The sequence below is a fragment of the Anser brachyrhynchus genome, assembly GCF_964034855.1.
Source record: "Anser brachyrhynchus genome assembly, chromosome: 3".
NCBI classification, from domain to species: domain Eukaryota; kingdom Metazoa; phylum Chordata; class Aves; order Anseriformes; family Anatidae; genus Anser; species Anser brachyrhynchus.
The window spans coordinates 43,732,889-43,756,432 of record NC_137696.1 but is presented as its reverse complement, the minus strand read 5'-3'; the positions used below and the strand labels follow the sequence as shown (position 1 = coordinate 43,756,432).

The 23,544-nt window shown below is 35.7% G+C and overlaps 1 protein-coding gene across 15 annotated transcripts in view; it reads right to left on the bottom strand.

The window, feature by feature from the left end:
* Positions 1–23,544, bottom strand: part of RGS7 (regulator of G protein signaling 7) — a 279,466-nt gene that overhangs the window by 51,935 nt on the left and 203,987 nt on the right. For all 15 annotated transcript variants that reach the window (XR_013948508.1, XR_013948509.1, XM_080585130.1 and 12 more), the window contains 3 exons: positions 10,866–10,930; positions 8,933–9,009; positions 8,710–8,791 (listed from right to left, as the gene is read on the bottom strand). Coding sequence is in view for 13 of the 15 variants with exons in the window: in XM_080585130.1 (XP_080441256.1) it covers positions 8,710–8,791; positions 8,933–9,009; positions 10,866–10,930 (224 nt within the window). In the remaining 2 variants the exon portion in view is untranslated. The remainder of the gene's footprint in view (positions 1–8,709; positions 8,792–8,932; positions 9,010–10,865; positions 10,931–23,544) is intronic.

Sequence of the window (23,544 nt, the reverse complement as noted above, 5' to 3'; positions counted from 1 at the left end):
CACAGCCTCTTCAGCTAGAACAGCATAGGTGATATTTAAAATAATTACCTCATTTCAACATGCACACCCATAAATTCAGGGTGCATTAAAGCAGTAAATACTAAGCAGATTGATTCATATATTTTGCATGATTTCATTACATTTCAATATCAATTCACTTTGAAATAGATCTTTGTTTTGCAATTAGGGGCTAATTGATTAAGAGTAATAAAAAATAATGAATTTCAAGATCTACAGTTTTTCCAAATTTAAACACTACAGATTTAAATAATGGACATACATATGAACATGTCAGATCTTGGCATCCACTTTGACAAGATAAAATAGTGAACAGAGCAAGTCAGACACACAAATGTAAAGACAAGGCAGAGATTGAATTCTATCTTTTATATTATTTTTAACAGCAGACTATAACAAATACAGTAAGCTTGAAATTTGAAATTTCCTAAGTCTCAAATGTTAGTGTTTCCTTATGTGACAATCTATTCTGCTATTTGTCATTCTTCTTATTTTTGGCATTTTGCTAGGAAAGGAGTCTTATAACCCTCAGCTGTCACTACTGATATCACTCACTTCTAAATGAGGGAAAGGAAGCTAATTAGACAATGAATAGTAAGCAGAATACCAGAGTTCATTTTCATCTGTCATTTTTATATTCCAGTTTACTCGTGTAGATAGCTAAACTTTGCATAGTTAAACATCTGTAAGAAAAAGGAGGAAAGAGGATGAAAGATTATGAAAAAGAATTGAGGAGAAAAAAAAAAAAAGCCGATGGTGCTCAGCTGAAAACAAAAACAAAAACAAAAACAAAACAAACAAACAAAAAAACAAATGAGTTATTACCTGGAGGAAACCCCAGTTTGACTCTGGCTGTGTGGGAAAGTTTATTTTTCTCAGACAAAGTCTAGCATCAGAGAAGACATTAAAATCCTTTATTGAGCAAGTTGTCAGTAATGCCTAGAAGTGAGTCTCTCACAGCGAAAAACACAGGCTATATTCTCCTGCAATGCAGTAATTTTTCATTTCCCAGAGATGCAAGTTATTGGAGTGTGCAAAATCTGCCAAGGCTTATAAGGAAAGGTTGACGTTTAAGTAAGATTATTTGGATATTTTGTTTTTTACCTCATTTTACTGTATGTTACACACTTCAGGGTCAATGAGTAAAAAGGCTTTGCTGCGGAAGAACTGCACTATTAATGACTTTGATGGTGCAATAGAAAGTCTCAGAGAAGCATTTTGAATGTGCTGAGTACAATTGGTCAGATCTTTTAACAGGATTTAGAAAAGCAGGTGTTATCTTAAGGTTCAGTTAAAGGGGGGTTGCACATTTCCAACACTTTAAAACATTTTCAGAAAACTGTTTTCTGGCAGTTATCTGATGGGGCCTGAAAGTTGTTTTAAGCGTAGCTCCCTTTATAATAATTACATCAATCAGCCTCAAATAATTGTCAAAAAATAAATCCAGTAGACATAGATTAAAGTCCATTATAGCCATAGGAAAGTTACAGAAATTGTAAAAAGTATATATGTTTGACGATGACTTTATATACAGATACTATCAAGCTCTTTCACCCCCCTAGAACTCCAGACCAAATATTTCTAGGATCAGGCCATAATTTTTCTAGTTTGTCCTATGGACTCTCTTTTCTGTTTCATATTAGCTCATCTGGGAAGTACAGTGATACTTTCCAATTAACATCTATAAATTATATGTAATGATTAGGAAGCAAATCACAAGATTGTTTACAAGTACAAATTCTGTAGAAGCATGTTTCAAATTTCATTTCGAGATGTCTCGCAAATTTGGCACCTAATCAGGGGACAATTATAAAAACCCTATACTGAAGTATTGGCATTTTCCCTCATTTCTTCAACCTTTTCATCATTTATTTTAAAGGATGCGTATTATGCTATTAAATACAATCTTTATGGAATACGAGATAGAATAAATAATTACAGTGTTATGGATTCAGTGTGACAATGAAATAAGTGAATAGAATTTGGAACACAACTTGCATAGAACAGGCTCAAATTTGGTTATATTCCTGAATTTAAATCTATTTTTAAAATGTGATACATCTTACAAGATGCTGTAACCATCACTGAAAACAGTCTACAGACCATTTGTTGTAGAAAATCTATGGTCAAGTAATATTATGGAAACAAATTAGCCTTATACAGCTTAACTGCTAAAACTTGCCTATATCAGCTAATAAAGATTTACAACCTGTTGGCTTTTAATTACATAAATATAGCTTTTCTATTTTTCTTATTCATTTATTGAACTGATGTTTCAGGTCCAAGAATATTCAATGTCAAATTTTAGTGAACCAATTCCTACAAAGGAAGGATTGTCTTGGTAAGAATTAATAAAAGCTTTGTTAGGATTAAGTGTTCTCTCCTGTTGGAGGTTTTAACAGAGAACCATATAGGCAGCATAGAATGAATTTAAATGCTCAATACATGTCCTCGTTAGCTAATTTTATTTTGACTTATTAAAGGACAGAGATATAAAGTTACTGACTTATTTATTAAATTGAAATGAATGACCAATAAACCTGCTTGTGTCATCCACTGGAAATATACTTATGCAGAAATAATGAATTATTGATAAACTGCAAATACAGGCATAACCATTTAAGTATAAGTTAAACCCACTATAGACAATCTCTTGTAAAGGAGAGACAACTTGCCATTTGAACCCATTAGTAAAATCAATACTTGCTTTATTAAAGGACTTATTTGAAGATCATTGGCTACTATGAAAATGGCAGAAGGTCCCCTGTTGCTCTGCTCTGCTATGTTTTGATTTGACTTAATCGAAATGTGGCAAGCAGTGCAATCAATGGATAAAAATTTAACTACAAGTTGTCAAGGTGTTTTTCTTGTTTGGACAATAAAAATGTGGTTCCAAGACCATCAGAAAAAAAAGAGAGACATTTGATCAATTAATTTGACAAAACTTTAATTATGTTTGCAGTATGGTAAAACTCCATTGTTTTAAAATGTAAGATATGGGAAGTCACACTCAGCATGGAACTTAGGATCACTTAAAGCTTCAAAGATTTTCAGCATATTTCAAAAAAAAAAACAAAAAAAAGGAACCTTCTCAACCTAGAATACTGAATACTACTGAGTAGAATCAGACACACAAGGAATTCCAATGGCTGTGTGAGGATCTGCTTGGAACAGGAGAAAAAACAGATTTACAGAGATTTTCAAGAAATTTAATACAATAAATAAACCCATAAAATTAATCCATATGAGATAAAGCACCTCGAATCTTGGCAAGTATTCTCATGTTCTCACATCCTTACTTGTTTAAAAATGGATCGAGTACAAAGCTGGTCTTTCACCTTAAGAGAACAAGATTTAATTGTATTGCTTTAAAAATATTTCTTTTAGTGGTTTGTGTATCAGAGAAACACATAGCATACAAAATTCAAATGAAAAGGATGTTGAAATTTATTTTTTCAGGCTTAAGTTGTGTAAAAGTAAACCAGAAGCAGTACTAAATAATATGCTACTGACAGAAGTGATATGCTTAATTCTTTTTGAAAGCTAATCCAATTTCTGATTATTCTTAATTTACAATAGACTATTTTAGGTTTGTAGTGACAGGCTTTCAGAACCAGAAATTATTGTACAGAAATCTGTACTATCCATCTGAATACAAAAAAACACTTCTTTATAGTGAGGGTGACAGAGTACTGGAATAGGTTGCCCAGAGAGGCTGTGGAGTCTCCATCTCTGGAGATACCAAAACCTGCTTGGACAGGATCCTACACAATGTGCTCTCGGTGACCCTGCTTGGCAGGGGGGTTGGGCTAGATGATTTCCAGAGGTCCCTTCCAACCTCAACCATTTTGTGATTCTGTGATTCTGTGAAATAGTATCCACTGTATTTATTCAAGCTAAGGAGCATTAATTTCAATTGTCTGTATAATCTCATATTTGTGTTTGCAAAGATTCTAGTATTTGCAACAGTGCTGCATAAGGAAACCTGTTAAAGTCATCTGGTTTGTTGTCCCTATGCTAAATACTTAGAGTCATTATTGCTTTCTCAATTTTTTTCACCCCCAAAGAAAGCAACCTGCTGTTTTACTAATTCCATACAGAATAACCTAGGTTATTCACTTGAAAAGAAATGACAACAGAAAAGTCTAACCACATATCTGAAAGTGATGATGGGGAATTCAAGTGAAATTTAGAAACTGATTAACTGCCTCTGTAATATACTTGACAGAAGTAATTGGATTAAAGCAGCAAACTGAATTCACACAGAAACATTGTATTTATTCTGAACATTCCTTATTCTTAATACTTCAATTTATTTTCCTAGTTGCTACCAGAATTGTGTCTTACTAAAAACCAAATCATCTCATTTTTCTATGTCCTTCCATTATCTCATCAGTTCTATTTCACAATTTCTGACCTCTTCATAACCTCAGTTTTAATTTCAGCATTTTCAGTTTGTTGCACTATTGGGGAAAAAGAAGCCAGATTCCTTTTTCCCCATCTGTCCCACCCTTACTCCAGAATTATACTAAATAACAACTCTAAATAATGAGAGTACAAATTCTTCCATATCGCCCCTAGTTTGAAGGCTAACTATAAGATTTAGAAATATCTGCCTCAAACAGATGCAAATATGGATCATAAACACTATAACTATTTTGTGAAAATAACGCATTGTACAAAGCTTTATTTCATTACCAGAAGCATGGTTGTCTGAGACTGCCAATAGCTGCAACGGCTGCACACCCTGTCTGCTGGAGAGGTAACTCCCTTGTAAAGATACACGGTGAAACGGGTACAAAAGAAGACATGAAACCTGTATGCAGGTACATCACTAGAGAAGTATGGCATTATTTATGTTTGTTTCCTAGAGATGTTTAAAAACTCTATGAAAAATTATGATAAAGCAGACAGCAGTGTTCTGAGGCTAAACAAGTAACTGGCCCAAAAAAGTCCAAGATTTGTAGCACATGAAGTGTGAAATGAAGGATTGCTCCACCTTGGCCAAGTTAAATTCAGTCTTTTGCCAAGTCTTTGAGGCTGATCTTGAAGAACGGGATGGAAAAGTCATTAAAAACAAAATAAATGAAAGAAAAGAAAAGAAAAGAAAACCCAGAACAAATAACCACAAGTATCTGCTGCATGACCCTAGACACCCGGTACTATTACCTACTGGCTCAGATGCTGAGGGTCGTGTTCAGACCACATAAAACACAATTTTAAAATATAAACAGGTAACATGAGATTAATGGAGATAGAATCCAATAAAAAGTTATAATAGAAAAGATGAAGGTGTGGGATGGCTGACAAGGTTTTAAAAAATGAAAACATTACTTTTTTCCTACTTTGCTACTAGGAAACAATGACATGAAACCCCCAAATCTATAAATCAGAGGTATTTCTGAAACAGTGAATTGGTCTTAAAGCCACATTTGCCCTTACCATTGCTCCTATCCTATACTAAATGTAACTAGCGTTGATAGTTTTCCTTACTACATTAAATTACACAAATACTGTTTTTCCTTTTGGAGAAAATATTTTTTTTTCAACTTATTGTAGTGAAACAGTATACAGATGACTTTCAGGAGAAAAAGATACTTTCTCCATTATCTTCTGAATTAATTTGAATCTCAGCAAGTACCTCACAGGCATTTATTATGCATTTCATTTAAATTACATTAATGCGTAACTCAAGAATAAGAGTCCATTCAATAGTTTGTAGCAGCAAGACAGCAGCTTTCCTTGCTTGCTACCTAAAATAATTAATTTTACAACAAGCCATAGATACTCTCCAGCTAGTGTATTTGATGTGGATTTGAGAATGTTTCAGGGGATTTACTGTTTCAGTACTCATTTGTCCCTTTTTAGAAAATGTAAGATTATGGGTTTAAAATTGAGATAATAATTCAGGAAAGCTAAGAGTTCTTTTACAGAGACTTTAACCAGGAGTTTGACATTTCTTTTCAAACAAGAACAAATTCTTAATTTGTTTTTGCCTGGAAGGAACAGTCTTCCCTGCTTTAGTTTGATTTGTCACTGCTTTTTGACTGAAGCTCTAATCCTCCCAATCAATTTTCACTCAGTTCCATACTCTGTAATTTATAGAAGTCTCAAAATTAAGGAAATGCTCTCTCTAGGCAGATGGAAAGACAAGGAAGGCTTTTAAGATATGTTTACTCTGCCATTCCAAAAGAGAAATGTGCTGCTATATGTGAATGCCATTAGTCTCAGACCTATCTTAGGTACTAACTATAGTGTAGAAATGATGATATAGACTTTATTGTAGGTCAGCTACTCAGGATCTCCAGAGAGTCTATACAACTTTCCCTGAGATGTATTTCCACAGTTTTATTGTGATTAGTATCTGAACTTGAATGATTAAAACTTGTACAGGAAGCCTCTGCAGGCTGCAATACCTACAATATTTGTCTGAGTATGGCATAAATCTTCTAAGGCCTTCTGTAGCCACCTGCAGGACTGATTTTGACTTGGGACCTATGAAATAATGTTTTTGTTTGTTTGTTTGTTTTTTGTTTTTTTTTGTGGCAAATGCTCTTTACATATCAAACTTTGGCTCATTTTCATTATTTTAAACTTATCAGTCATATCAGTGACACTTCTGATACTCAGATCATGCTCCTTTTGTGGGGTTATACTCGTCTGGTTTCACTGTATACAGCCATTCTTTTTTCATGTCTCCCATTCCTTTAGTGCACTGCTGCACTGTCATTTTGGACTGATGAATTACTTCCCTTTTCTATCCCTTTCAACTCTTTAAAATATCTACTTTCTGATTACTCACAGACTATATTTTATATGTATAATTTCTGTACCAGCATGGTAGCCACTTAGGTAAGAAATAAAGCAGCTAGGGACCAGAAAACCTGTGAGAAATCCTGAAAAATGTTTATTTACATACCCAAATAAAAAAGCTAAGAATGAAATATCTGGTTCTCCAAATTCACTTTCAGTTAAAAAAAAATAAATATCTCTAGCTTCTAAATTTTTATCAAAAGATGAAAAATTATAAATTAAGAATCTTTTGTCTGTTCCTCTTTTAATGTCTATTATTTTTAATAGAAGGTTCTGTGAGAATAAATTCATAACAACATTTTCAAAACTAGTTATTCAGTAACTAGCGAGAGGCGTTGTTCAGCCAAAGTATCAGTGTTTCCCTCTCCATTCTTCTATTTATATCTCTCAAAGTCAGGAGCCTAGATTGCTGACTGTAAGCCAATCTTTTGTCTCTGATATTTCCTAGGTATATCTACAACCAGGTTAAAAAAATCACCTGGACCAGGTACCTTTATCCACAGTTCAGTCAAAGCTCTTAATCAGATTCATTTTCCTCTTTTGTCTTGGTGACCTTAATTCTCTAGTTCTTATTCTCTACTATATCTTACCTCAAAACTTCATCAATTCATCTTCTCTTCCAAACCTGTAAATAGCACTTCATTCCCAAATTCAAAACCCTTAAATCCATTTCTGCTGCTAATACAAATGCTGTTTGCCTTCAAACTTTACAGGTCCATAGAAACATTCTGTGTCTATTCTATTGGCAGCTCCTATGAACATCAGATGGCAGATTGTTTTTCCTGTCTTCCTTCCTTGTTTTATGCCAGTGACTAGATAATAACGTTCCAGTTTTCTTGCATCTAATGTCTGCGGTTTGAATCTTTCACTTCAAATGATTTTCTCTACTTGATGTTCTTAAATCCTACCTAAAAATCCATTTCTTCTACCACTTTTCCAATTTCACGGTCACAAGTGCAAGCTGACCCTGTCCAAGTTAATTTGAAACTTTCTAACTCTACCTACCTCTTCTACAGGTATCATCAATGCAACCTTACACCCTCTAAACAATTACTCGATATAAATCAGAACTAGCTGTTGTAATAACTGCAGTCATCTAAGAATGAGGAATAAAAATGAGTAAGTTTTAGTTACGTATCTATTCAAATGTCAGTGGAAGACGTAGTCCATATTCTGTTTCATTGGTAATGATATGAAACTGCATATAGATATTGAAAGCTTAATGCTGCATAAGAGAAACTGCAGTAAAGTTCTGTAGTAAAACAAACTGATGTGAATATTCACCTCTCAAAGGTTAATTGGAATTGTTGTGACATTTGGCATTCTCTCTCAAAGTTTTAGCTCTAAGGTAGTTGATTTTGTAAGGACTTTTATTTTTTTATAATATCAGATGGACTGTGACAAGGAGCTCTGGCAAATCTTGTTAAGTCAGTGTATGACTTTCACAGCTCAAAGCCAACAATATCTAACCTTTATGTACATTAAAAATAGCCTGAAAATATGACTACAGTGAAGTTGGAAGGCTTAGCAAGAAAAAAAAAATAATAAAATATTCAGATTTATTTAAAACTATTTTTAGTTATGTTGATAATTTTGGTAGTGTGACTCGTACCTTGCAAAACATTTGAGACTGTAAAAGTCAAAGAAAGGTATCTTTTGATTCAAGAAATCAGACACAACAAATCTATTCACTGAAAACCCCAAACTGAGTGTAAACATGTATGCAGTCTTCAGTAGTACAATGATATAAATTATAAATCCTCCCCAACCCATGGCCTACAGCCCTTTTAATTGTTCCCAAACTTCCCCAACACTCCACAGAGGCTAACATTCATCAGTGGTCACACTCATAGGCAGAGCAGCCCCACCAGCACTCACCACCGGCCGGTGCACGTCCCAGAATGCTCGCTCCTGGCTGTCAAGAATCTTCCTCTCTATCTTGTCTCTCTTCTTGTCTACTCTGTCAGTGTTATAGGATATTTAAAAGAAACAGTGTTAATGACAGCAATTTGAAATATGAGGTGTCCAATCACTTTTTCATCCCCTTCTCCCTTCAAAAAACATGCACAAACCCCAAATCCTCATCTTCAAAGGAACTTACTTTGCTTGTGCTTCAGCTTGCATAAAAATAAACTCCCACTTTCGAGCAAATGCTCGCTGTAGCCTGGCCAAACTCTCCTGAAAATACATCACAGTGTTATTAGGTTAGGCTGTTACCTTTCCATCCTCCACCGCTCTCCCTAATCTCCCCCCCCCCCCCCCCAAAAAAAAAAAAGGTGTAATATAAGCCATAATATGTGTACCAATGTAAATGTACCTTACCTGTCATATAAAATGTTTGTTTGACACCAACCAGGATGGAATACTACATCTATCTTCTTTTGGATATCCTGACTATTTTAGCTTTGAAAATTTGATAAAGGTGGATACAATCCCTTAGCAGAACACGGGATTTCTGAAGCATTTTTATGTACTGGGTGTTGGCTGGGTAATTTTGTAATAATACAAAACCACATTCTCATTTTAGAAGTACTTAATTGTGAGAGGTAACAGCAGTACTTTCCATATATTGGACGATCCCCATGACAACTTTCATCAGTTGTTTATACAAATGGCTTGTGTTGGCAACATATAAATTTAACTAAAATATAATAACAAAAAACTATGGATATTATGGTAATATAGGAATCGTCCAAGTTATTCACAGAGATCCCCACTTTAAAATAAATGCAGACTATAGTTATTCACTACTACACAGGAAATATATATATGCTATAGCCTACTAATAATAACAGTAAGAATATTTGCAAAACCTTATCAAAATCTTTCTTCTAGAACGGCTTTATGGTCTGCAATGGAGTTTTTCTAAGTGCTTTCCAGCTTAAAAGGCAGCAGTATGCAGTATGATAATACTCAGAAGGCTGAGGTTCTTAACTTCATCCATAAAGACCCCAGTTACCTCTGTACACTGCTTTTACTAAGATTACATGAAGAATTCTCTGTAAACTTCCTAAAAAAATGTGTTGTTTTAACTGTATTTCTACGTATTGCAGAGGTATCTCTATGAAATACTTACTGAAAATAAAGATTGCAGAGAGGAGAGAGGAGACTTTCTAGAGATCTTGTCAATACCAGTAAAGGCTCTCAGGGATAGTATACTGGAGGTGAATTTTCTAAGGCATGTAAGTATAACATTATGCATACCCCACAGTGCAGTACACTGAAAAGCAAGTTTGTGCCGGAAGAAGCAATAAAGTGTATCAGCATGATGCTGTGGCTGGAATATTTGGCATGTTGGGAGGTCTGGCTGACTATCCTGCTATCATGTCATAGTAACACAGCTGGACAGCTTTCAGTGCAGAGCCAGGACTGTGCACGAATTTTCTGTTGACTTTTTCATGAAAAATTCAGGAACATGAGGGTGGGGAGGGGGGGGAGGGCAGACAGTGACAGAATTCAGTACATCTCCTTGGTGAGTGCCATCCTCATCACCTAATCAAAATCTCTCCTTCTCCTGCTCTTCCTGGCCCCAATTATCTTGCCTTCTTGCCTGGGGCAGAGGATGCCTTTCAAAGAGTGGGAAGAGCCTCTGCTCTGACTGTCTTTGCCTCTAGTCTAACTGATGGGACCAAGACTCAAGTGCCAGCATCTCCTTTAAGAATGAGATTTATACTTCTACAGCTACTAAATGCTTTTGAACACATTGCTAGAGATCCTTCATTCAAACCTCACATGGTGTAGAGTACATTTGCTTTCAAACACTTGAAGGGTATGTGGGATTTGCGAGCAGTTGTTTCTGATCCTGGCATGATGATCTGAGCAGAGTAAAATTAGAGACGGACTAAAATCTCAACTCTTGCCTAGCCAGCCTTCACTACTGTCTCTCAAATAGCATTTCTGACTTCTGAGCAATATCAGACCCACATGCTGGCAAAAGCTGGATAACTACAGAATGCCTGTAGTTCTCATGCTTAACATTATTTTACATGCTAATTAGGCCCAGCAAAGAAATGTACTTTTCCCCAGGTACTTACAGCTTCATAGTCTGCTAGCTCTAGCCTTGCTTTGTTTTGCATTGTCCGCTTGCAGAGATAAACCGCTGAAACAGAATAAAGTGGTACAGGATTTGCTACTATCTCACAAATGCAGCAGAAGAGAGACCTAGAGGCTTCATCTATATTTGGCTGCTAGCTTCTTTTAATTTCTCCCTCTATTCTAAAAAGCTTTAAATACAGGATCAATGCTACAAGTATTGTAACTGAAATGATGGGTCAGATACAGAGATTCATTAAATAATTATAAAATCTGCTTTACAACAGCTGCAACAGACAGCATATACAAAATGCATGAGATAGTTGCATGGCCAGGGAACTAACATGTTAAAGAGAAAATGGCAAAAAGATTTTTAAATGGTGTGTGTTGCTTATAAAGTGTAAGAGTTTTATTAGGATATATGCCAATATATATACACATACATACATATATTCTATATAAGCCAAATAGGTTTTTAAGAATGTGTATACAAAATTTTATTTTTTTTATATTTTATACTTAGAAATCCCTAAATTTCAGTCTGAAAAAAATTTAATTAAAAATTAGTTCCAAAGAAGATTTAAGTCTCATACAGTATGTTCTGCTATAACTAATATTTAAAATAGAAAATAATGAGACCAAAAAAATTAAAAAAGGAGTACCTTGTATTAGATACAAAGATAAAGAGAAATATTTTATTTATTTTAAATCCCAAATCCTTCAGCAGATCTGTTCTGCCTCCACCTCATCCTGACTGAACAGAACTGTAACTAAAAAAATTGAACTAAATACTGAAAGGATGCAGGGATGAAAATGAAAGTTAAGGCTACATATACAGCACGTTGGTTTGCATTAGATTAAAAGCTTGATCCTGAAGTCTTTATTCTTTATATTCTTCATATTCTTTAATGAAGTACATTTCCAACAGATTCTTCACATGAATCCCAAATATTGCACAATTTCTCCCAACTGTAAGATGAGCAGGGAAGCACAATTCCTTCTGCTAAGGTCTGGGAGCAGTGTTTACCTGTATCACTACTTGAGAGCACCTTCTCATGTTTGAGATGGAGGAATCTTTTGATCAGTGTAGGTAAGAATACTGTAATTTGTCTGTGGTCTCTATGATCAGCAAATCAAGCTGATATTTACTGTTTCTGCCTAGGAATGGGCCATGCCTCCTGCCTCCCGACTGCTAACTTGTCCACTGTGGAAGCAAAGAGAAATAACTTCATATAGGAACATAATTGTTGCAATTACTAGGAAGAAGGACTTGCTTATCTTATATTTGGCTTTGCTTTTTAAGGTAGTGAAACCAGTTATATTTTACACATAAAGATATATTTTTATGTCTAACAAATCACAGAATCACAGAATGGCCGAGGTTGAAAAAGACCTCCAGAGATCATCTAGTCCACTCCAAACTGCTCAAGCAGGGTCACCTAGAGCATGTTACACAGGATCGCATCCAGGTGGGTTTTGAATATCTCCAAAGAAGGAGACTCCACAACCTCTCTGGGCAGCCTGTTCTGGTGCTCTGTCACCTGAACCATAAAGTTCTTCCTCATATGGCGATGAAACCTCCTGTGGTTCAATTTATACCCATTACCCCTTGTCCTATCACTGGCCACCACTGAGAAAAGTTTGGCCTCACCCTCTTTACATTGTCCCCTCAGATATTTATACAGGTTGATAAGATCCCCTCTCAGTCTCCTCTTCTCTAGGCTAAACAGGCCCAGCTCACTTAATCTTTCTGCATAGGACAGATGCTCCAATCCCTTAATCACCTTCTTGGCTTTACACTGGACCCTCTCTAGAAGTTCTACATCCCTGTTGCACTGGGGAGCCCAGAAGTGCACACAACATTATTCCAGATGTGGCCTCACCAGAACTGAGTAGAGGGGGAAGATCACCTCTCTCAACCTGCTGTCCACACTGCTCCTGGTGCAGGCTAGGACCCCATTAGCCTTCTTGGCCACACGGGCACACTGCTGGCTCATGGTTAACTTGTTTGTCCACCACAGCCCCCAGGTCCCTCCCTGCAGAGCTGCTCTCCAGCAGGTCAGCCCCCAATCTGTATGGGTGCCTGGGGTTGTTCCTCACCAGCTGCAGGACCCTGCACCTGCCCTTGCTAAACCTCATGAGGTTCCTCTCCGCCCAACTCTCCAGCCTGTCCAGGTCTCTCTGAATGGCCGCACAGGCCTCTGGTGTGTCAGCCACTCCGCCAAGCCTTGTATCATCCGCAAACTTGCTGAGGGTGGAAACCCACACTAGTGGATGTTATTTCAGTGGAACTGATGACAAACGCTTCTTGTAACTCCAGCTGCAGTTACAAGTGTTACTTGATGCAAAATGTAGTTATAATTTGACACAGTTTTTGCCTATTTTTTCCTCATTTTGTACGTGTTATCTATTTTCTTTCACTTTTTTTTTTTTTGCTTTCCATTCCCTTAAGAAGCCATAGCCACTTCCTCTGTTTGTTATACTCCTACATCCCCCCAGTGCAATCTCCATGTCTGCAAAATTTATAAATACAGATACAAATCCACTAATCACACAACAAGTACATCAGTCAAAGAGTTTCTATAGCCTCAGTTTCCATCCATTTTAATAATACGATACAGTTACACTAATGCATTGGCATGCATGCTGAAATGCCACAAAAATGTGAGGGGATGAATTCCTTTGTACTTAGGCTTCATCCACAATAAGTACGGTGGTAGGAAAATACTGAGAACAAAAATGCTATTCGTTATTTAGGTCCTCTGACAGTGAAGCATTTTCCTCTCTTTTCCTTCAAAATCAGTTATTTACTGAACATGAAAACCATTCATAAATTCCTTGAAAATATTAGCAATAAAGTGTATATTTAATAGAAATGTGTAGACAGTTCTAATAATTCTGAGCGTTAAAATTTGTGTATTTCAAGCAACCTAATTTCATCTGAACAGAAACAAAACAATCTCCCTGCTCTCTGCGCATGCTTAATCTCTTGTAAACCCTATATTCATGGTCCCTGTTAGAGGCACCCTTAATTAGTTTAGCAATTCCTTGAGTCCCACAGTGGATATATTCTGGGATTAGCATCTCCTGCTACATCCAACAAAAGTCACTGCTGTAGAGGTGGCTGACTGTCCACCTTTCTGTCAGGGCAGGCTTTAACAAAAGAAGCATCTTCAGATCACTGAGTTCTCAGCACTGGCAAAACAACCACCAGGTCATCAGGAGTAGGTGAGAATGGAATTAGCTTGCCATACTATTAACCTGATATTGTGTCCAAGAAAACCCTGTCTTCACTGTGTGAGTGCATTGCAGTATCTTCCCCCAGCGTTCTTTTAATGACCTATTTGCTCCAGCTCCATGGCATATAGTCCATACAAGAATGCTTGTTTTTCATTATGTCCATACCTTAGCCAAGACTCACAAAATCATGTTCAGGCTTCAGACATTTTCTCTGGAATATCCAGACGCCCTCCCTTTCAGGAATCTAAAGGTTATAATACCAGTGGCCTAGATTCTCTAAGTCAAAAATATTTCTAGGTGCCAGAATATGCCCAAGAAAGATTTAGTTATCTGGGAAATATGACGTGTTTACTAGTGAAGAAGAAGAAAATAGTTCTGAAGAATGTTCTAACAATTACATCCTTATTATAAAAGTGCATGTTTGAGGATCTATGTAAGAACTACTATAGTCACATGAGAAGGTGCCAGTAGCTCAGGAATTTGAGTTCACTAGTTCACACTCTTGTTGGCATAAATCCTCAGCTTGTCCATAGCGAAATTCACTAACAGGCTGGAATGCAAGAAGAATGTGAAAATCTCTTATTTTCAGCCAGAACCTTTGAAGACACAGAAAAATATGTTTTTGTTCTTTCAGCTTTTAGAGCAATGAGATCTGAAATATGGATGCTGCTGCCTTTTGCTGGTACCATTCCTTTTCTGCACCGAAACATGTAACTTGACCTTGAGCGTTGGGGCGGGGGGAGTGATGTCAGTGAGTCTCCTGTTCCTGTCTAAAAGCAGAGTCACGATCCTTTGACATTTCAGAGAATGACAGTGTCTGCTTTTCTAATCCCATAGTTTGTATGAGTTTTCAGTGTTTTTACAGCTTGATATGGAACAAAAATCTGCTGGAAGGTTCTGATACTAAAAGCTTATCACTTCTCTATCTTCACATATGCTTTTCTAGCACAAAAACATGATGCAGTTAATGACATCATACCCAGTGTTGTGTTTCCCATTTTTTCCCCAAAAACATGAACATCTGCATTTGTAGAATGGAAATTACAATAATGGAGACGACATTTTCAGCTCATCAGTGTTCATTTATGTTCTGTTAATGAGAGATGTTTAGAACTGCATATTCCATTGAATTATCAGACTCCATCATTATCGGATGGTCTTTGGTAATTGTAGTGTATTGGCAGTTTGACAGACTCTGTAAAATTCTGCAGTTTGCTCTTGTGCCTGAAGGAAGGAAGTTGTCAAAATACTCTATTTTTGTTCTTACATATCTTCTTGTGGTCATACTGCTCCATATTAGAACACAAGGCATTTCCGAGCCAGAAATGTTTATGCTTTAAAGCAAGGATGCTGAAAGAATGAAGAAAGTTTGAAAGGCTTCAAAGAAAGGGAAAAGTATCTAAATTTAGCCAATAATCACCATTTTATGAAGGAGAGTACTATTAATTGCCTATGTTAGGAACAAGAAGATCGGGCTGCAGCTATTCTTTGGGTCAGTCCTGAAGCAGGTTCTAGTTTTGAGCCTACACTACTCTAAAGCAGCACAGGTGGAGGCCCATTCATTTGCAGTACATGCAACAAATAAAAGGGCCACCTTTACTGAAAGTGACCCCCAAGGACCCTGCTCAGGACCCTCAGTGCTCCAAGGAACTATAAATGCCCCAGGCAGCCCATCCAGAGCCTCTGCTGTGGCACCCACTGGCCCAGGAGCTGAATTTAAGCACAGCTACTTCCCATGGCCCCTGCTTGAGCTACACTAGGTATGCCTGTAACCAGCCCTGAACCTTACCAGTGCTGCTTTGACTTCCTGGCTGAAGCCAGGACCTTCCCGTTCACTTACAACCCTGACGGTGAGGACTTTGCCCCTGCTTACACTGTTGACACCCACAGCTCTCGCTTACCTTCTGTTGCAGAGCTGCATGCCTTTGCCATTCTCTGACAAGGGTGCTGAAAAATGCTTAACATATGGATGAATGATAAGCAGGGAACAGGGTCTGATTAATAACCTCAATTTACTATATATGGACTGCCACATACCATCTTATTTTTAGTGCCAGTGTATTCTGATGGATTTTGCAATCAACATAATTGCCTCCACTAAAGTGAACTGTGTATTAGATGCTATATGCTTTACAAGTTACTGATTACCATGAGAAAACTGATTTTCCAGCCATTTTAAACACAGTATTAATATGCAGCAATTCATAATGAAAGATGGCCAGTGACGTATATAAATGTGCATCTGAACCACAAAACAGTACTAAAACACACTTTGGAAAACTCTGCTCAGATGTTCACAAAACCTGGAAAATTTGAGAGTTTAAAATGAGAATCAGAAGTGTTCTACAAATAGCTGCATGAAGATGGTGTCTGGGCTTTCTCTCTTGCAAGTTTTTAAACTGATATATCCAAAATAATCCATTGTCATGGTTAACTACCTTTGTTTCTTGCTCTTGGCTGCTCAATTGTACTTGAAAGCTCACTGAAACCTTTTTTTTTTTTTTTTTCTTTTTTCTTTTTTTTCTTTCTTTCTGGTAATTACAGGTTTTATTCTAGAATCAAGAAACTGGACTGATAATGCACTGTATTATGTACACTTACTGAAAGGAAAAAAAAAAAAAAAAAAAAAAAAGAGCTTCCAACCAATAGTTAAAGTTGGGAATTTAAACTTGTTTCTAAAAGGGGCCTAAATCTCTGCTCCACAGAGCAGAGAAAAAGCTTCAGCTAAATTCAATGGAAGTACAACTGGACCTCTGAAGACCACAGATAATGCCACCTACGCATCCACCACCATGTACACAAACTTAAACTCTTTACATAACTGTCCTAGTGCCAATAGCGTTACAGCTTGATTCAGCCCCAGATGGTGGGTGTAACTCTCAGCAAACACTCATTTTCTTCACTTAGGCCAGATTAAATTTATAGTCTCTTTGAGTCAAAATTCTGGTTTCAGAGTCAGTGTGTACCTGCCTAGTCAGTATTTAAAGAGCAAGGAAAAAGGAAATACTGTAAGCTCCAAGGGTTTCAAAGTGCCCTGTGGGCAGACAGAAGTTCTCCATATATGAATGTCTGCGTTAGATGCAGAATTACAGGACAATCGGCACAGAGCATGACTACAGAATAGAAAAAATGAAATTAACTATCTTATTTAAGCATCAGGATTTCCAGGGCTATTTATGCCATCTTTAGGTCAGCTCTAAAAAAGTATTTTTTTTCTCTTTGTGACAGCTAGTGAGTTTCACTTAGTCTTTAAAAAAAAAAAAAAAAGGATAACTTTCTTTTAGGTGGACAAATGGGTCAGCCTCATGTATCAAGAACTACACTTTTCAGTAAAAGCTAAGAACATTAAATACAAGTAAGACTGTGACAGTTTATGTGCTCTAAACTGCCAAATGGTCAAAAACATAATTTCTGGAATAGTCCTACCATTTAATACCGATAATATCTACCAATAGTCCTACCCTTTAATCTCTGATCACAATAGTTCTATATCATTTAAGGAATGTGATTTGATTATAAATTTAGAAGAGTAGAGCCAAATTAATTACAAATTTTTATATTAACCAAGGGCAAGAAAGAAAACCAATTTCAAATTAACAGAGAGCTCAAGAACTAGAAAAGGCAAATCCATCTTTTACACAGAAAATTCCTCAGATTATGTTGCCTGATAAAATTCTGCAGGTTGACAAAAAAAAAGAAAAAAAAAAAAAAGGTTTCAGAATAAAGACCACCCAACCCACCTAAATTATGCGATCAGTTAAGGAATATCGTGCTGTCAAATCTAATTTAAAATTGTATCCATTGAATTACTTCATGCTTCCTGATATTATCATAATGCTTTCAATTTGCATTGAAAAATTTATTTTAAATTGTATCCATTGAATTATTTAATGCTTCCTGATATTATCATAATGCTTTCAATTTGCAAATTTGCATTCAAGAATTTAATCACCTGCATTGGTACAAAAAAATAATAAATAAAAAAAAAAATCAGATCTCCTCACAGGTTCTCATTTAATAGGGGCTCATATGAATTTGATATAAAATTTCTAACAAATCCAAATACACTGACTTTGCATAGAAACCACTTAGGGCATGTGCAATTCAAGACAAGGCTGAGAAGACAAAAGATGGAGAGCATTCTCTTCTAAACTGCAAAAGCCAGCTACAGGGACAGCATCAGAAGACGGTCATTACTTGACAAAGGTGTCAGTTACTCAGTGCCCACCCAGCAAAGGGCTGGCAGTAGCAAGGCTACAGAAAAATACATTTTTTGTCATGGCCTGAAAGCTCTAATTTCCATATTAATAATGAAACAGAAAAACAAAACCAAACAAAAAACACAAACTGTGATTTGAAAGTAATTCTGAACATTATGAGTTATGTTTATAAATCTCAGAACTTATTCTGATAGATTATATCTCTATTTATATGGGGCCTGGATGCAGATTATCAATGCTTTTAATTAAAGCTATTAAAGTAATGCTGTACATACTTTAATGTGCATACAAACGCCTTGGCCAAACACATTTTACATGTTACACATATTATGGAAATTTACACATACATGGAAAGAAAAATTTGGGTAAGTAAAAAACTCTGAAGTTGTGAGCTGATTGGAGAGCATTTTCAGGAAATGTCTCCTGCTTACAGAGCCCTCTCTGTGGTGGTTTGTCAATGTCAGAATTAGCAAGGTTCAGAACAAAATTCAGGACATGTTTGTTGAAGTGAGACTTTCTTTTCATCATTTATATGACTGAGATAGCTCCTAATGAGTAAATGATATAGCTCTACAGAGTAATATAATGGAATAAATCCAGAGTGGAAAAAAAAAAAACACTTGTAGGTCACCTAGTCCGTCTTTCTGTTAACACAGGTCTCTTTCCTAAAGTACTTTTCATTGTGTTCTGCCCAGATTAAATTTTGTGCATAGCAAGCACTGGACCCAGCCACATTTCTTGAGGGACAATTCTGTTTGATAGAGTGTAGTCCTCACTTAGACCTGTCACCAAGAGCTTAGCCAACACATTCTGTATATGTAGTTTCTCAAAGAAAAGCCACTCACTTAAAGAGCTATGACCCAGTCTTATAAAAAAAAATATTAGTAAATTAGTTGAGTCTGGTGGAAAGTGTCTGTTTCTTACTACACCTGGAAATAGAGTAAATTTTGAGATACTTTGAGGCAGGTCCTTAAAAGAGGGATCTATTAAGAACCTAAGAGAATTGCTTGTGCGAGTCATTGCTGACATACTCTTGCTGACACAAACTGTTGAAAAAATAAATATTTGGCATCAAGAATCAAGATTATAGAATTACAGAGCTATCCACAAGCTATTTACACCATATTAGTAAATTTCTCCTAATTCTCAAGGCATACATTTTAACAAATACATTTTTATTCATATCTAACAATTTATATAGAACAAAATGCTACTCTGCTACCAGTTTTGCCCCAAGCTACTGACTCATATTTATGGATTAATTTCCAGAGATGCTGAGCACATGCAGTTTTCCAGCAGAGCTCAGGCACGCAATAGGGCTTAATATTTCTCAAATCCAGACTGCTTACTGCTAAGCTGTTGCCAAGGGAATCCTGCCTGAGCATTTGGGGTAAAGGATATAATGCCTCCTCTGTATCCTCTATATAGAAGTCCTCCTTCTTGCCAGTTATTCCAAGCACAAGAGTGCAGAAAAATGTGCAAGAAAGAAAATTCCTAACATAATCAACATTTCAGAGAGGAATTTGAAGGTAGGTATGTAAAAGAAGTAGGCAACAAACGCTAGAGAGAAAATTATGCAAAAATTTTCAATATATGAAAAAAATTATGCATGATTGCAATTACTTTACAGGCACTATGTACTATGTACTCTTTAGAATGACTGCAAGCTTTGCAGAGAAGAAGTAAATGAGCCAGGTGCTATGGCTCATGTTCAGAAGGGAGCAACAGAGGCTGAGCATAGAGAGGCCTATGTCAGTTTAATTTATATGATAAGAAAGTATCTCTAAGAAGCAAGCTTTGTATGGACTTACTGGTTAGTTGAATTATCAAGAAAAAATAAAATGGATGGACTTTTGCTTTCACAAAAAGGCTGGAGAACAATTGCATTGAGACAACAACTTTCATATAGCAGAAGTAGATATTTCTATATTTTACTGTAAATCAGACTGGATAGGAATGTTTATAGAACTGCCACAGATGTTTACAGGCAGCACTTGTTCTTATCCAGAAAAGAAGCATATACTTTTAAAGGGAGTAATTAATAAAGGCATTATCTCTTGCAAGTGATCTAACTTCCTAGAACACTGCATTCACAGCATGTCTTTAACTAGAGGGCTACTAAACATAAACTTAAATTTACTAAAAAAAAATAATAAATTACTAATTTACTAAACATAATTTAAAATTTGTCATTCTTCAGAACAGCAGAATTTAAGAATTTACTTTTTATGTATAGAAAAATACATTATTTATTGTCGTTTATTGAACACAAAGTCATGCTTTTAAACTCACATTGCAGTATCAGTTATTTACTGTATTCTCCGTAACCTACTAAAATTCTGAAAACTCACCCATTTCTAACTTCTCTGGGAGAAAGGCACACACAAAAATTACAATGCTGAAACAGCATCTTCTTGCAACTATATAGATGCAATTGACTGTTGTCTTCTAGTAGTCCAAAACTCTTTTGCATTTTAAATGATCGTGGCACTTTCAAAATCTTATTCTGACTCTCCTTTGAGAGTCTTTCTTTTTTTTTTTTTCTAAATGTATAGTCAAGAGTAAGAAAAGGACTGTATATTACAGACACTTTTGAGTCTAAATATCAGCAAAAGCAGATGAGAAATAATGAATAAAAGTTACAGATTCTCCTTCAGAACCTACACATCTGAAATTCTCATTCTCTTATTCTCTAATTCTCTTACATTGTCACAAATATTTCCCTTTGTTTGCTTAGGCTTAAGCTTGAGATTTTCAAACTCAAAAACAATTTGCATTTTGTTGTGAATGGAATTTTCTCCTAACCCCTCATATTTCTTAGTTATCTCATTCAAACAAGAGAATAGTAAGAATTCAAACTCATCACATTTGCAGCAGTTGTGTTTCACTACATCTCCAAGAGATTTGGATTAATCCCATGAGAGCTGAGGCCATATGTACATGGAATAATAATTTCATATGTGATATTATATTTACCCATTCTTAGATTAAATGGATTTAACAAGTGTCCATCTTTAATTATATCTCAATGAAATTAACTGTTTTTAATCTGCTAGAGAAAAAAATATGTTAGTAAAAAAATCATATCTACAAGAAAAGAAAAATGATTATAGGTAGGTAGCAATTAAGCCATTTGCTTCATTCATTTCCAGAGCCTGTTTTTTGAACTGAAATCTAATTCTATATGTTACAAAAACAAATTTTAATTCAGGAACATGGCTTAACAAACAGGAAATGCAAAGTGACTTGAACTACACCATACTTAAAAAATCAACAAATAATAATACTAAAAAAGTGAAATGTGCATATTTTTATTAATAAAATCCCACTGAATCCAATGGGGTTCTGCACAGAACAATATGTCTTGTATGGGTGGACTTCAAGGTATATGGCATTAAAATGGTTCTTCAATAGACAGAACCAAAGAACCCAACATTTAAAAAAATATTTGTAATTTGAGGCATTTATCCTGACATATTTTATGGCATGATTTTCAAGGGAAGGAAAAGGAGATTTTCCACAGTTTGTGGATATTAACATTTTCTTAGTAGCCTCAGAATGACCATCTGATCACTGTTTTGATAGCTAAAATCATAGCCAAAGGCTATACGATTCCACGTTGACGTACAGTAAATTAGTCCAAGCTCTGTTTTTGTCACCAAGACACAGTGCTGCACTATGGCTTAATTATGAGAAGTATCCTGAAGTTTCTTGAAATTATGGAAGATTGTTTGTTTGTGTTTTTTTTTCTTTACATTTTCCTAAGATAAATCTTTTTTTATGAAAATATGTAATATTAAAGTCTAATATGGGTCAATAAATGATATTTTAGAGAAGATACTAACTTATTTTACAAATATATAAGGATATTTCCTTTTTAGTTAGCTCTGGTAATAAACTAACACATGCAGTACCTCAAGATCATTTAATTTCTAGTTTAATTATTTTTCTGGCTGTATTCTACATTCTGGACAGTAGCCCAGCTATGCTTGAGTAATCGTAAATGGTTGGGTATAATTTTTAAATTAAAATAAAATTTTAGTGTGTTTTCAAAGACTTGTAAAATTAGGTCAATGGCAAAGAAAGTGGTTTGCTTTGTTATTAGCTTTGATAAACGAAGATTACAGAGGAAGCCTATTTCTTACTTGCTTGCTTGCTTGCGAGACTCCTAATGCCTGCCAGTCATTTGTTTTAGGAGGTAGAGATTCAAGGTTGTTCTGGATATGTCCATTAAAACAGAAGCACAGCACAGTACAATAATACATGACAAGTACTAAATGCATTTATGTATCTGTAATTCTATTTATTATACTTTCTAGTAAGTAACAATTACTGTGAAAATCTGCAGAACCTTTTTGGAGTGTGTTTGGGATGGAATTTAATATCATCAAATTGCTTCAATCCTACTTTAGATTTACTTTGGATTTTTGAGTATTATACATTTGAGTTTTCTTTACTGTTGTGATGACCATTTGTTTACAACAGATATGTGATCCTTTTTGCAAGGAGCTTGTTTAATTCCCTTATCTTCCTTCTGTTTGTATGCAGAGAAAGCTATCAGTAAAAAAAATAAAAAATCCTCAGGCCACAAGGCAAAGGCTAATTTCTGGGACTGGGAAGAGGCTAACCCAATAAGAATACTATTGAAAAGTTATTATAAAAAATTACTTTCCTGTGAATGCTCTAGCCTTAGCCAATTCTGGCAATTCACAGCTGCCTTAAGTAGATCTAGTGTAGGCTGTAGGTAGGTGACTTGTAGGCTCTTGATTCCAAAGGAGAAATGACATGGCAGGGTTAGGATTTTCCCTTCCTTCACCTAACTGCAACAGAAGAACTTAAATTCACCAGTGGAACATATTTTACAAGTCCTATATTAAATCTCAAAAGATCTCAAGCCAGTACATTTACTGCTCAACACAGGGAAGAATCTGATAGCAAATTAAATTTTGTGTTTCTGGCATGAAAAAAAATGCATAGATTATGTAAGAATTCTGTTCACTGACTGACTAATGTATATAATTCATTGCCCAAGCCAGTGACTAGCTGTGACTAGAAAGTTATAGTTTCTCCTAATTTAGATTAAAGGATATTAATAGAAACTTTCTCAACCTGATCTCAAGTTCACAGCTGATAAGTGCATGCTTATTTATTAAAATTCTCCCAGTAATGTCATACACACTAGAGCTGAACAACTCAATGTCTCTTAAAACCACAACAAATT